At 55.3% G+C, this 15,159-nt stretch overlaps 1 protein-coding gene across 1 annotated transcript in view; it reads left to right on the forward strand.

Moving 5' to 3' along the window:
- Positions 1-15,159, forward strand: part of FARP2 (FERM, ARH/RhoGEF and pleckstrin domain protein 2) — a 97,800-nt gene that overhangs the window by 78,028 nt on the left and 4,613 nt on the right. Inside the window, exons 15-21 of the mRNA XM_040232029.1 lie at positions 2,199-2,288; positions 2,829-2,962; positions 8,059-8,140; positions 8,990-9,239; positions 10,007-10,137; positions 13,151-13,219; positions 13,707-13,796. Of these exons, the coding sequence (XP_040087963.1) occupies positions 2,199-2,288; positions 2,829-2,962; positions 8,059-8,140; positions 8,990-9,239; positions 10,007-10,137; positions 13,151-13,219; positions 13,707-13,796 (846 nt within the window). The remainder of the gene's footprint in view (positions 1-2,198; positions 2,289-2,828; positions 2,963-8,058; positions 8,141-8,989; positions 9,240-10,006; positions 10,138-13,150; positions 13,220-13,706; positions 13,797-15,159) is intronic.

Consider the following 15,159-nt stretch of genomic DNA (forward strand, 5'->3'; position numbering starts at 1 on the left):
CTTGCTGCTGGGAAGCGGGGGTCGGGGGCGCCCCAGTCTTGAGACCCTCTCCTCACTTCCGGGGGCTTCCGCGCCACGATGGGCCTCCCCGTTGCTCTCACGGTTTCTGGCATCCGTCGGTTCTGAGTGTGGGGCTGGATCCCGGAGACCAAACCACTGGCTTCAGTTTAACAGTGGAGGAGCTGGGAGGAGGTCCGGGGGTCAGGGGAGCAGGGGCTGATGGCTGTGGTCCTGGAGGGGTGTCCTGGGGCTGGGCCTGTGGCAGAAGGTGAGGCCCCCGCCTGCAAGTTCAGTGTCGGGCAGGCGCGAGGTTGGCAGGCAGAGCCGGGGATCAAGGAGAGACGCCGCTCGCAAGCGAGGCCGTGGCCTGAAGCAGGGGCCCCCTGGCCTCAGGGCCCCCAGCTCTAGGCAGGGAGCCCCAGTTTCCCTGACGACCCTTCGGCAGGGCTGGGGCTGCCTCTGCTCCTAGCCCGCCTTGGGCTCTGGCATTAGCGTCTGGCTGCCCAGCTTGCGGGTTGCGGTGGGGGTGGGGGCCTGCCCAGTCCTCCTCTGGAGCCTGGTGCCAGCTTGCTGCCTGAAACCCCTTCCCCACCAGCATCTCCCACTAACTGTGCGGAAACTGGCGAGGCCCCACAGTACTGGGACGCCTGAAACGGAGCTGGGGCTCTCTTTCTAACGGGTGCCCCTCTGCCTGTTGGCGGGCTCTGCGGGAACAAAGCTCGGCCCCTCCCTCTGCCCTGACCTGGGCCCTGACCTTGGGGTGTGGCTGGCTTCCGCCCCACTGAGTTTCCTAGAAGCTGCTCTTCGATCTGGAAATCGGGGCTGGCCCTGGCTACCCAGGCTGGCGTCCATGAGCCGCTGCTGCCGCCCTGCTGCTGGCAGCCCCTCGTCACTAACTGGTGGCACCCACTGTGCGGCTGTGACCTCGGCAGTGATGGTTGTTTCCGGGCACCGCCACCTCCCAGCAACGCTCCCTCCTGGACGGGGCATTTCCCTGCAGGCTTTCTCATCCTGACTCGCTGCCCGCAGAAGAGCTGGTCTCAGGCCCCAGGAAGAAGCCCCGGCCGTTTCCCAGCCTCCCTTTCCCAGCACGCCTCAGACCCCACCACACTTCATCCCCAAGCTGATCGCCGGCAGCCTTGGACTTTCACCCTTGCCATACTCTTTCACCTCCTCCACCTGCCTGGGCCCGGACCTCCAGAATGTGTGGGCTCCCCCCTCCCTGGCTCACCTCCCTTGCACCTCCCGAGCAGCCCCAGCCCCCAGACTCACCTTGGGGCCAGCACACTATCATGTGCTGAGATAGGCACCAAAGACCCTGCTTTCCTGCCGGCGACCACTTCTCTCACCTCGTGCCTGCCCCCACCCTTGACCTCTGAGCTGGCCCGGACCACCCGCCCTCTACCCCACCTGCTCCCATCCTGGGCACTTTGCTGCCCAGATGGGTCACTCCCTCAGTAGCTGGAGTTGCTTCCTCCCTGGTTCCTCCTGGGAGGCTGTCTGCTCAAGGGCAGGAACCTCTGCACTTGGCAGGTCCCAGGTACCTGTTGACCCTGGAGGGTCAGCCCCAAGTCTTCCACCTGGTGGAGGAGCGGAGGGTGAGCGTGCAGAAACAGAGTAGGACCGGGCAAGCTCCGGTGGGAAAGCATGGAGGAGGGGCTGCCAAGCAGACCGTGGCTTGCTCGGGGTGGCGTGGGGCCCTGCAGGGGCAAGGCACAGCCCCCAGCCCAGGCGAGCACGGGGCCTGCTACTCGGGTGCAGCCCTGCCTGTCCCGCTCTAGAGGGCTCTGTCGCTGGGGCTTGTCCCTGCACGTTTACCTGACCCACTCTACTGTAACGTTTGCTTGATGGTGGCGGTCTGGAACCCAACCCACAGCTTCTCTGAGGTGTGCCTGCATTTGTGTGTGAGCCAGCTGCAGTCCTGGGAGCGATATCAGAACAATAATCTTATCACAAAACGAGTAGTTTCAGGGTATGCCAGTGTTTAAGCAGCAATTATTTTCTCAAAAAGAATAACATAATATGAGAAAAACATCTGAGGGAGATAAAACTGGGCTTATATTTTCACTTAGAAGTGACTCGGGAAGTACACGTGAAGATCACACAACAGTGCTAATTTCAGCAGAAGAGATGGCGCGTTAGGACGGCCGGCGACACGGCCGGCAGACGTTCACTCACACTGTCTGCGCTTCTTGCAGTGCGTGCCTACGGACGAGGCATATTTCATAGCAAAGGAGATTCTCGCTACAGAACGAACATACCTGAAGGATTTAGAAGTTATTACCGTGGTATGAAACCTAAATCCTTTGTTACTTTGATTTTCTGACTACTTCTTAAATCTAGGTCAAAGACAGAACCCCTCCTGATAAGCTGCTCTTGGCCGTCATGAAATCCGTGTATGCATGTCTGTGTGCGAAGTGTAAAAGTCACTCAGTTGTGTCCAACTCTTTGCAACCCCATGGACTGTACAGGCCAGGATACTGGGGTGGGGAGCCTTTCCCTTCTCTGGGGATCGTCCCAACCCAGGGATCGAACCCAGGTCTGCCACCTTGCAGGCGGATTCTTTACCAGCTGAGCCATATATGCTCTGTTAAATATATTTGCCTTCAAACATGTCTAGTCAGGTCAGCACGGGGTCCAGTCTTTGTAAACCTGGCAACACATGCCTGGGAGCTTTCCATCCAGAACCGTCTTCTGCTGTGGCAGCTGGCGTGGCCAGCTGAGGGGCTGGCTGCAGCACTGGCTTGAGCCGTCCTCGTGGGGTCTCTGCAGTCAGTGTGAGGCCCTAAGGTGTGAGGCCCCGGGGTCACCCTGAGCTCTTCCGGCAGTGGTTCCGGAGCGCGGTAGTCAAGGCGGACGCCATGCCTGCAGATCTGAGGACCTTGCTCTTCTCCAACATCGACCCCATCTACGAGTTCCACAGAGGCTTCCTTCGTGAGGTGGAGCAGAGGCTGGTGCTCTGGTAATGCCCTGCACACCCCGCGCCCCCCCTCCCCTGGCAGCTCCCACCGTCACTGCTCTCAGGAGCTTTCCAGCTTCAGGAAATATTTCACAGGGGTCATTATTTCATTGCAACAGATGTTAGTAGACACATAAGTTGCTGTCATTTATCCTGTTCCAGAAGGGAGAATTTTGTCGTTCATTCACTCAGTCACGTCCAGCTCTCTGAACCCATGGGCTGCAGCACACCGTCCTTCACCGTCACCCAGAGTTTGCTCAAACTCATAGTCCACTGAGTCGGTGATGTTATCCAACCATCTCGTCATATGTCTCCCCCTTCTCCTCATGACCTTAATCTTTCCCAGCATCAGGATCTCTTCCAATGAGTCGGCTATTCACATCAGGAGGTCAAGGTATTGGAGCTTCAGCTTCAGCATCAGTCTTTCCAGTGAATATTCAGAGTTGATTTCCTTCAGGATTGAATGGTTTGATCATCTTGCTATCCAAAGGACTTCTCCAGCACCATAGTTTGAAATCATCAATTCTTCAGTGCTCAGCCTTCTTTATGGTCCAACTCTCACACCCACACATGACTACTGGAAAAACCATAGCTTTGACTATATGGATCAAAATGATGTCCTTTTCATCATAAGGGACTGGAATGCAAAAGTAGGCTATCAAGAGATACCTGGAGTAACAGGCAAGTTTGGCCTTGGAATATGAAATGCAGCAGGGCAAATACTAACACAATTCTGCACAGAGAACGCACTGATCATAGCAAACACCCTCTTCCAACAAGAGATGACGCTATACATGGACATCACCAGATGGCCAACACCCAAATCAGATTGATTATATTCTTTGCAGCCAAAGAGGCAGAAGCTCTATATGGTCAGCAAAAACAAGACCGGGAGCTGACTGTGGCTCAGATCATGAACTCCTTATTGCAAAATTCAGACTTAAATTGAAGAAAGGAGGGAAAACCATTTGACCATTCAGATATAACCTAAATCAAATCCCTTACGATTATACAGTGGGAGTGAGAAATAGATTTAAGGGTCTAGATCTGATAGATAGAGTGCCTGATGAGCTATGGATGGAGGTTCATGACATTGTACAAGAGGCAGTGATAAAGACCATCCCCAAGAAAAAGAAATGCAAAAAGGCAAGATGGCTGTCTGAGGAGGCCTTATAAATGGCTGAGAAAAGAAGAAGTGAAAGGCAAAGGAGAAAAGGAAAGATATATCCATCTGAATGCAGAGTTCCAAAGAATAGCAAGGAGAGATGAGAAAGCCTTCCTCAGTGATCAATGCAAAGAAATAGAGGAAAACAGTAGAATGGGAAAGACTAGAGATCTCAAAAACTTAGAGATACCAAGGGAACATTTCATGCAAAGATGGGCACAATAAAGGACAGAAATGGTATGGATCTAACAGAAGCAGAAGATATTAAGAAAAGGTGGCAAGATTACACAGAAGAGGGTGGGAGGGGGGTTCATGTTTGGGAACGCATGTACACCCGTGGTGGATTCATGTCAGTGTATGGCAAAACCTATACAGAATTGTAAAGTAAAATAAAAAATAAAATTTAAAAAAAGAATACACAGAAGAACTGTACAAAACAGATCTTCATGACCCAGATAATCACAATGGTGTGATCACTCACCTAGAGCCAGATATCCTATAGTGCAAAATCAAAGGGGCCTTGAAGCATCACTACAAACAAAGCTAATGGAGGTGATGGAATTCCACCTGAGCTATTTCAAGTCCTAAAAGAGGATGCTGTTAAAGTGCTGCACTCAACATGCCACCAAAACTCAGCAATGCCTACAGGACTGGAAAAGGTCAGTTTTCATTCCAATCCTAAAGAAAGGCATGCCGAAGAATGTTCAAACTACTGCACAATTGCACTCATCTCACATGCTAGCAAAGTAATGTTCAAACTTCTCCAAGCCAGGCTTCAACAATATGTGAACGGAGAACTTCCAGATGTACATGGTAGATTTAGAAAAAGCAGAGGAACCAGAGATCAAATTGCCAACATCCACTGGATCACATGAAAAGCAAGAGAATTCCAGGAAAACATCTACTTCTGCTTCATTGACTATGCTAAAGTCTTTAACTGTGTGGATCACAACAAACTGTGGAAAATTCTTAAAGAGATGGGAATACCAGACCACTTTACCTGCCTCCTGAGAAAGCTGTATGCAGGCCAAGAAGCAACAGTTAGAACCAGGACATGCATCAATGGACTAGTTCCAAATTGGGAAAGAAGTACGTCAAGGCTGTGTTGTATATTGTCACCCTGCTTATTTAACTTTTATCCAGAGTACATCATGCAAAATGCTGGGCTGGATGAAGCACAAGCTTCAGTCAAGATTGCTGGGAGAAATATCAATAACCTCAGATATGCAGGTGACACCACCCTAGTGGCAGAAAGTGAAAAGGAACTAAAGAGCCTCTTGATGAAAGTGAAAAAGGAGAGCGAAAAAGCTGGCTTAAAACTCAACATTCAAAAAGTGAAGATCATGGCATCTGGTCTCATCATTTCATGGCAAATAGATGGGGAAACAATGGAAACTTTATTTTCTTGGGTTCCAAAATCACTACAGATGGTGACTGCAGCCATGAAATTAAAAGATGCTTGCTCCTTGGAAAAAAAAGCTATGACCAACCTAGACAGCATATTAAAAAGCAGAGACATTACTTTGCTGGCAAAGGTTCATCTAGTCAAAGCTATGATTTTTCCAGTAGTCATGTATGGATGTGAGAGTTGGACTATAAAGAAAGTTGAGCGCCAAAGAACCGGTGCTTTTGAACTGTGGTGTTGGAGAAGACTCTTGAGAGTCCTTGGACTGCAAGGAGACCCAACCAGTCCACCCTAAAGGAAATCAGTCCTGAATATTCATTGGAGGGACTGCTGCTGAAGCTGAAGCTCCAATAGTTTGGCCACCTGATGCGAAGAACTGACTCACTGGAAAAGACCCTGATGCCAGGAATGATTGAAGCCAGGGGGAAAAGGGGAAGACAGAGGATGAGTTGCTGGATGGCATCACCAATATGACAGACATGAGTTTGAGCAAGCTCCAAGAGTTGGTAATGGACAGGGAGGCCTGGTGTGCTACAGTCTATGGGGTCGCAGAGTCAGACATGACCGAGCAACTGAACTGATACGGACCTTGTTGACAAAGTGATGTCTCAGCTTTTTAATATGCTGTCTAGGTTTATTATGACTTTTTTTCAAGGGGAAAGTGTCTTAATTTCATAGTGGCAGTCCACCATCCACAGTGATTTTGGAGCCCAAGAAAATAGTTTGTCAGTGTTTCCATTCCCCCCCCATCTCTTTGCCATGAAGTGATGGGACCAGAAACCATGATCTTAGTTTTTTGAATGTTGAGTTTTAAGCCAGCTTTTTCACTCCTTTCTTTTACCCTCATCAAGAGGTTCTTTAGTTCCTCTTCACTTTCTGCTATTAAGGTGATGTCACCTGCATATCTGAGGTTATTGATATTTTTCCCAGCAATCTTGATTGAAGCTTGTGCTTCATCCAGCCCAGCATTTCACATAATGTACTCTACACATAGAAGTTAAATAAGCAGGGTGGCAATACACAACACAGCCTTGACATACTCCTTTCCCAATCCTGAACCAGTCTGTAGTTTTAAGTCCAGTTCTAACTGTTGCTTCTTGACTTGCATACAGGAAGCAGGTAAGGTCTCTGGTATTCCCATCTCTTTAAGAATTTTCCACGGTTGTTGTGATCCACACAGTCAACGGCTTTAGCACAGTCAGTGAAGCAGTTGTTTTTCTGGAAGTTTCTTGCTTTTTCTATGATCCAACTATACTTTTTATAGTATACTATATGCTTTGGTGCATACTCGGTCATGTCCGACTCTTTGCGACCCTGTGGACTGTAGGCCACCAGGCTCCTCTGGCCGTGGAATTTTCCAGGCAAGAATACTGGAGTGGGTTACCATTTCCTTCTCTAGGGGATCTTCCTGACCCACGGATCAAACCCACAGCTCTTGTGTCTCCTGCACTGGCAGGCAGATTCTTTACCACTGCACCACTTGGGAAGCCCTATGATTCAATGGATGTTGGCAATTTGATCTCTGGTTCCTCTACCTTTTCTAAATCCAGCCTGTATATCTGGAAGGTCTCAGTTCATGTACTGTTGAAGCCTAGCTTGAAGGATTTTGAGCATTACTTTGCTAGGATGTAAAATGAGCACAATTGTGGAGAAGAAAATGGCAGCTGCTCCAGTGTTCCTGCCTGGAGAAGCCCAGGGACGGGGGAGCCTGGTGGGCTGCCGTCTGTGGGGTCGCACAGAGTCGGACTCGACTGAGCGACTTCACTTTCACTTTTCACTTTCATGCATTGGAGAAGGAAATGGCACCCACTCCAGTGTTCTTGCCTGGAGGATCCCAGGGACGGGGGAGCCTGGTGGGCTGCGGTCCGTGGGGTCGCACAGAGTCGGACACGACTGAAGCGACTTAGCAGCAGTGTGGTAGTTTGAACATTTTTTGGCATTCCCCTTCTTAGGGATTGGAATGAAAACTGAGCTTTTCCAGTCCCGTGGCCACTGCTGATTTTCCAAATTTGCTGGCATATTGAGTGCAATGCTTTCACAGCATCATTTTTTAGGACTTGAAATAGCTCAGCTGGAATTCCATCACCTCCACTAGCTTTGTTCGTAGTGATGCTTCCTAAGGCTCATTTCACTTCACACTCCAGGATGTCTGGGTCTAGGTGAGTGATCACACCATTGTGGTTATCTGGGTCATGAAGACCTTTTTTGCATAGTTCTTTGTGTTCTTGCCACCTCTTCTTAATAGCTTCTGCTTCTGTTAGGTCCATCCCATTTCTGTCCTTTATTGTGCCCATCTTTGCAGGAAACGTCCCCTTGGTACTTCTCATTTTCTTGAAGAATCTCTCGTCTCAGGAGATGATCCTTTTTTGCCTGGTCACTACCATTTCAAGGATGGTCGAGATATGACAACAGTCTCTGTCAAGTATGGACTCCCCCTCAGAGCCTGGGACTCACCATCACACTAGCAGCAAGAGGAGCATTTCTCACAAGCTGTCCAAGATTTTGACCTCATTTGTCCCTCTGCTCCAGGGAGGAATCTTCTAGCACGCAGGCCACAGGCAGTCACCAGCGCATCGGGGACATCCTGCTCAGGAACATGCTTCAGTTAAAGGTAGCATGGGCTTGTGTGAAGCTCCGGGCCTAGCAGCTGGTGGCGAGGACACCAGCTTCCTCCTCAGGACAGTGTTCTCCTTAGAACGACAAAAGGCAGGACAGACTTCCCCTCAGGTCAGCTCTGCCCTCAGGTCAGGACAGGAGCCCTTCTCAGCCGTGTTCCTCTCGGAGCGCTATTTCCACCAGGACGGGGTTTCCTCGGGTCAGTGCCCCCTCAGAACAGAGCTCCCTTCAGCCCGGGTCCTCTCGGAGCTGCCTCCTCCACCCCAAAGGCATTCTCCTCAGGACACACGCCCCTCAGGATCAACAGCGCCCCCCAGGGCTGCCTCCTGCCTGGCCAGGGTTCCCTCAGCCCGCGCCCCTCAGAGCCGTGGGGCCGGTGCAGCTGCTCCCGCTGCGCTTGCGCCCCTATACGGGGAGTCCGAGGTACCAGCCTCATCTCCAGCTGCGCCGCCCGCGCTCGCAGCGCTGGGGCTCTGGTTCTGGCGCGACCCGCCAAGTGCTCCTCCTCGAGGCTTCCTGCCCCTCCCCGCCCCGAGGCCCCGCCCCTCCCGAGGCCCCGCCCCGCAGTGGCCCAGGCGCCCCTTTTAGGCTTAAGGTGTGCGTTTCCCCCGGACGTGTCTCCCGGTTTTCGGTTCTCAGGGAGGGCTGTAAGCGCGTCCCGGAGGCGGCGTGAGCTTAGACCCACACGCGCGCGCACCGTTTGGTGGCGCTTACCTGGCCCGGCGGCCGCCTGTGCGGTCCGCTGAGACGCCGGTTCAGGGGCTAGACCGCGGGGGCGCGGCTCCGAGGGGCTGGCCGGGGGGAGCCGGGGCGCGCGCCGCCGCTCAGCCCGTCCCGCCCGCAGGCGCTCACCGGCCACTTCCAGCGGCTGCACGAGATCCTGACGGAGCTGGAGGCGGCCAGCCGGCGCCTGCGGGGGCTGGAGGCGCTGCGCCGCGACTTCGAGCTGCAGAAGGTCTGCTACCTGCCGCTCAACGCCTTCCTGCTGAAGCCGCTGCAGCGCCTGCGCTACTACCGCCTGCTGCTGCGCCGCCTGTGCGCCCCGGTGCCCGGGGACCCCGACCCGCACGGCCAGGACCACGCCGACCTCCGCGGTGAGTGCGTGCCGTCTGACGCCCCGGCCCCCGCCGGCGGGGCAGGAGAGGGCCGGGCGGCTGCTTCTAAACCACAAACTCGGGGAACACGCTCGTGACCGAAGCATCTGACTCCGTGGACGCTGCCGTTTCTCACTTCTTAAAAAGACCAAAGAATAAACCCTGATGCTTGTGACCTCCAAATAGGACTCGCAGTTGCAGGGTAAATTTAGGGCAGGAAATTACTGCCTCTCAGGTCAACTCACCACTGTCACCAGACATGCCGGAGAGAACTCGGCAGCCCGACCGTGCTCGAGTCTCCCACGTCCTGAGGGCAGAACAGATGCTTTCTGATGTACAAGGCACAAAACGGGCCCTACAGGGCCGACAGTGCCCTCCTCTCCTTCCTGAAAGCAAGTGTGTTTTTGCTAAAAAGGAGAGGACACAATTGTCCCAGTGGCTCTAACCATTTTAAGGGAACCGTGAAAGAGCCCACTTCAAATGAGGGTCCACAACATTAAACAGCTGTTTCCAAAGACTGTCCTGTCTCTTCAGCAAGCCTGAGTGTTGGCCGGGAGCAGTTTGGGCTGCACGAGTCCAGGTTTCAGGACCCACACTTGCTCTCCCTGGCAGTCCTGTGAGGAGTTTGAGCACAGTGTTCCTCGAATTAAAGCCACCTTTGAAATGTCACAAGCTGGTCGGGGGAGGATTTTGTCCCCGCCACCCCAGCCCCCCTGACCCCCCCAGCCCCCCTGCCCCTGCCCGTACTGAGGGGCCTCTCCACGCAGGTGCCCTCCAGGCCATCACAGAAGTGGCCTCCGAGCTCCAGCACAGCCTGGTCCAGCTGGAGAGCCTGCAGAAGCTGACGGAGCTGCAGCGCGACTTGGTCGGCATAGAGAGCCTCGTTGCTCCTGGCAGGGTGAGTGGCTTCGTCTGAGAACATTTTTTGAGCTGGTTACTTCCCTGTTTTTGACTGAGACATAATTCAGAGTGAATGATTCCATAGTTGTTTGTGTATGCATGAGGTTGTGCCACAGTGCCACTAATTCCAGGACATTTCCATTCCCCGAAAGAAACCCCATCGCTGTTCGCAGTCACCCCGCCCCTGCTCCCTGGTCCAGCAGCTACTGTCCGGCTTCCTGTCTCTGGACTTCCCCACTCGGGAGGTTTCGCACACAGGGGGCGCACAGTCTGTGGCCTTTTGTCTCACTCTCAGCAGTTTCTTCAGGCTCATTCGTGTTGGGGGTGGTGGCTTCATTCCTTCCCGTGGCTGAGGAGTGGTGCTCCTTCCCTGGAGGCGGCGCATTTTGTTTCTCTGTCATCTGCTAATGGACACCTTGGTTGTTTCCACTGTTTGGCCATTGTGGTTCTGTGAACACCGTGCATAAGGCCTGTGTGCATGTGTGTTCTCAGTTCTCCTGGGCACACATGTATGTGCCTGGGAGTGTAACTGCCAGGTCACGCAGTCACTCTGTGTCTAACATTCTGAGAAATTGCCCAAGTTGTCCCCAGCGGCTGCAGCATTTTACACACCCACCAAGAGCATGTGAAGGTTCTGATTTCTCCATACCTCGTCTTTCTGAGTTAGCCATACTGTTCTGACGGTATGCAGTGGATTCTCACCGTGGATCGATCTGCATTCCCCTGATGGCTAGCATCAAGCATCTTTCTGTGTGTTTATTGGCCATTTCTGTGCCTTCTTTGGAGAAGTGCCTGTTCAGGCCCTTTGCCCACCTTTTCATTGGGCTGTTTGTCTCTTTACTGCTGCGAGGCTCCCTCTCATCTCTGAATAACAGATCTTTACCAGAGTATGACTTGCCAAGTATGTTCTCCCATTTTGTGGGTTAGCTTTTCACTTTCTTGATGGCATCATGTACAACATAGAAGGTTTTAATTTAGCTGATATCTCATTTCTCTGTTTTTTCTTTGGTTACTTGTGCTTTAGGTGTCATAGCTAACAAACTATTGCCTAATCCAAGGTATGAAGATTTACCCATTTTCTCCTAAAAGTTGCCTATGTCTTAGCTCTTACATGTAGACATGATCCATTTTGAGTTCACTTTTGTATATGGTGTGAGATAGGGGTCCAACTTCACCCCTTTCCAGGTAGGAATACAGCTGTCCCAGCACTTTTGTTGAACTGTCTTCGCACCTTAGTCAAAAATCAATGGGCCGTGGAGTGAATTTATTTTTGAATTTTCAGTTTAATTCTATGGGTCTCTGTGTCTACTGGGCTGCTTACTTTTTGTCATTAATAGCTTTTGCTTTGGAAAAAACTCACCTGCAATGCAGGCGACCCCAGTTCGATTCCTGGGTCAGGAAGATCTGCTGGAGAAGGGATAGGCTGCCCACTCCAGTATTCTTGGGCTTCCCTCGTGCCTCAGCTGGTAAAGAATCCGCCTGCAACGTGGGGGACCTGGGTTTGACTCCTGGGTTGGGACTACCCCCTGGAGAACAGAACCGTTACCACTTCAGTATTCTTCTGGCCTGGAGAATCCTCCCTGGGGTCCATGGGGTCGCAGAGTCGGACACGATTTTCACTTTCACAGCAGTGTTCTAAGGGTTGCATGGGGATGCTTTCTGCCTGCACACAAGTGTGAGACCATCACACACGCGTGAGAGCATGGGTGTGCAAGGCCTGTTTTCTGTTAGCCTCGTTAGAAGGCCCTGAGAACGTAGGACCGTAAGCCTAAGGACCGAGACTGAAGGGGAAGGGCCTGCCCTCCTGGCGCCGGGCTGACTGCAGCCAGGACGCTGTCCCCCGCCCCCCGACCACCCGGCTCCCTGGGGCTGCTCACAAGGCTGGGGGCTCTTGTTCCTGTGGTTTCTTCACATGCTCCCAGGAAGCTGCCACTTGACGGACACAGACACAAGAACAGGGGCAGCCCACAGGGCAGGGGCAAGGGCAGGCTCCCCGGGGACCAGGCCTTGCTGCCATCACTGCTGCTGTGAGAGACCTGCTCTCCTCACACCGGGGGGCCTGGCCTCCCCGGCAGACAGCGCGTCACTTATCTGAGGAGCAGGGCTGTGGGCTGGATGTGGCCGATGAGGCCCCAGGGTACGCGAAGCGCCAGGGTGTAGGACTGCGGCAGGCCTGCCTGCCAGCACCGGGGGACAGGCGCTGCAGTGCTGGGCTCTCAGGGGCGGCAGGGCTGCTCTGTGGGCAGGAGGGCGAGCCTGCTGGGGCCCCTCCTCCTCCGTGGGGCTGGCCCCTGGGTTTCTAGGTCAAGGGCTCCTTCCTGTGTTCTTGCTCAGGGCATCTGAGGGCTGCTGAGGCCAGAGTCCTCGGGGTGTTCTCGGGTCACAGCCCACACTGCCCCTTCAGAAACAGTCCACAGCAACTGTCCAGGGTCCCCAGGCCAACCCTCCCGCCACGGTGCAGGCCGTCAGAGATGTCTGATGCCTGTGCCCCCAAGGCAGGTGTGGGGCCTGGCCTGGCGGTGAGGGGCCCGAGTCCTGGGGGAGTGGACTGCAGGACCACTGGAAGACCTCGCCCCAGCCACGCTGCCTTCACGGAGGAACCCTCTGATCAGGCCCCAGGGCGCCCGCTCATGAGTCCCATGATCTTTGGTGGGAACCAGGCGTCCCGTGCTCTTCCCTGCCATTCTCTAGCTGCCCCGCCCGGCTTTCCCCAAAGCTGAACTCGGGTCACCTCCGTGGCAGAACCTTCCAGAAGCACAGCAGTGCCAGCCCTCAGCACAGCCAGCCTGCAGCGGCTCAGGCATGGGGCACTGGGTTAACTAGCAGCAGGCAGGACGCGGGGGACCCCGGGGAGCAGACAGGAGGGAGGAGGCTGTAGCAGCAGGCGGGCCCCCGGGCAGGAGGGCGCCATGGTAGGGCCGGCGGGGCCGCGAGGGGCTCGGGGAGCGCGGAGGGTGAGGAGCCATCTGCTAGGTGCCCTGGGCCACCACTCAGGACCTCCTGTCTTCCAGGAGCTCGTCCGCGAGGGCTGCCTCCTCAAGCTCACCAGGAAGGGCCTGCAACAGAGGATGTTCTTCCTGGTAGGTCGGTGGGCACCGTCTGGGCGGGGCCGAGCCGTCGGGGGCCGTGAGGGACGCGGGGACGCCCCGGGCCAGCCCCCTCTCCTGGTTCTGGGCATGGGGCACCTGTGTGCAGGCCAAGCAAAAGCAGGAAGGCAGAGAAACCCAGAGCCACGCGGCAGGGACGCCCTGCTCACGCCAGTCCGCGGGGCCTGAGGCCTCCAGGCATCCCTGCCGCCGCCTCCCTCTTGCCATCTTGGTGGATTCGCCCCCTCCTGCAGGAGAGCCTCTCAGGACCAGCACCCCACTCTGCTGGCCCAGGAGGCCTGCTGTTCACGTGGTACTGGTTACCTCTGGTCAAAATGACAAGGGAGCAGAACAAAAAAGTCCCTTTTTAGCAAAAATCTCCAGCGAACTGAGTAACCACCCGCGAGGCCTCGGAGCGAAGCTGGTCTGACCAGGGCCGCTTGCTTTTAGAACTTGCTCACCTAAAGCTCTGGCCCCTCAGTTCTCAGACATGCTGCTGTACGCGAGCAGAGACGCCGCGGGGAGCAGCCACTTCCGGACCCGGGGCCTCCTCCCGCTGCGCGGCATGCTGGTGAGTTCGGGCACCGGGCTCAGCCGCTCTCGATCCCCTCACCCCACTGTGGCTGCCGTGCTCGGGAGGCCGCACCCCCCCCCGATCACGCCCACCAGCACCTGCAGGACCAGGCAGGCCCGGGTCCTCCAGCACTCCACCTGCCAATCCCAGGGAGCCCTGTCCTTTGGCAGGAGAGCCCACAGGAAGCCCGGGCTGGGTGCTGGGGCCACAGCGCTGCTGGAGGGATGGGGCTGGCACCTCGTCTGGGAGAGGAAGCTCAGCCCCTCACCCCTCTGATGCCGCATGCTTCACTTCCTTGATTTTATTCACAACTCCCTCTCCAACGGCAGTTTGGTTCCTTGTGGCGCCATGCTCTGCTGTTGCACACACAGTGCTCAGGTGTGCACCTGGATGGGTGAGGGGGCCGAGGCCAGCACCCGGCTCGCAGCCGCTCCCGGTGGCCGCCCCCGAGTCCTGTGCGCGGCCAGGTGACGAGGCACATGCTCCAGGCCGGTGCTGTCCAGGCCTGGACCGCACCGCGTGCTGCGTCCACGCCGCACACCCGCCGTCACAGGGCAACACGGCGGCATGGACGCTGTCTGACGAGCAGGGTGCCTCACTCTGACGTGCTGCGGTCTGTCCTCTCCGCGATCACTGGTTTTTGTGGTGAGACACCCCCGCAGACACTGACTCCCTACCATGTGAACCTCCCTCCAGCCTGGGACCCATCCTGATACCACCAAACACGGGCGGCCGAGTTCAGGCTTCTGCCGTGAGGATGTGCTGTCGGGCAGCAAGCCCGTCTCGCTGCAGCCCCGCCAGGCCCCATCCGCTGTGGGAGGCGGGTGGGCTCCCGTGTCGGTCCAGCTCCCCAGGTGCCTGCTCTGCCCCCCGCCACGCTCTCCCCCGTGGCGTCTGGCCCTTCTTGCTGCCCTCTGCCTGCCGGGCACACATCTCCTTCCAGACAGTGCTAGAACCTCCGCAGGTGTCTCTGCCATGTGTTCAGCTTTTCCAGCTCTCGGCACGAAGGGGTCAGTTTCAATGACCTCACCCGCCAGCCCTGGAAGCAGACCCCCTCTGTTCTGAAGTATAAGTGACGGCATCACGGGAAAAAGGTGAAACTGCCAAGTGCAAGTCACCACTTGCTGTGGTGCCGGGCAGGGAGCTCTGCGGGCCTCTGGCCGTCACCCGGAAGCACGTGCCGCAGGCTGGCTGTGACCGCTGCTGGCTCTGCTCGGCAGCTCATCTCAGCAGCCTCTGCTTTCACCACTGGCTCTGGAGTCCTGAGCACTGGACCAAGGAGCCAGGCCCCAGCTCATTTAACCAGCTCCCTGCACTGGACACTTTGCTGTGTCTAGATTTTCAGGATGAGAAACAGCAC

The sequence above is a fragment of the Oryx dammah genome, unplaced genomic scaffold, assembly GCF_014754425.2.
Source record: "Oryx dammah isolate SB20612 unplaced genomic scaffold, SCBI_Odam_1.1 HiC_scaffold_28, whole genome shotgun sequence".
NCBI classification, from domain to species: domain Eukaryota; kingdom Metazoa; phylum Chordata; class Mammalia; order Artiodactyla; family Bovidae; genus Oryx; species Oryx dammah.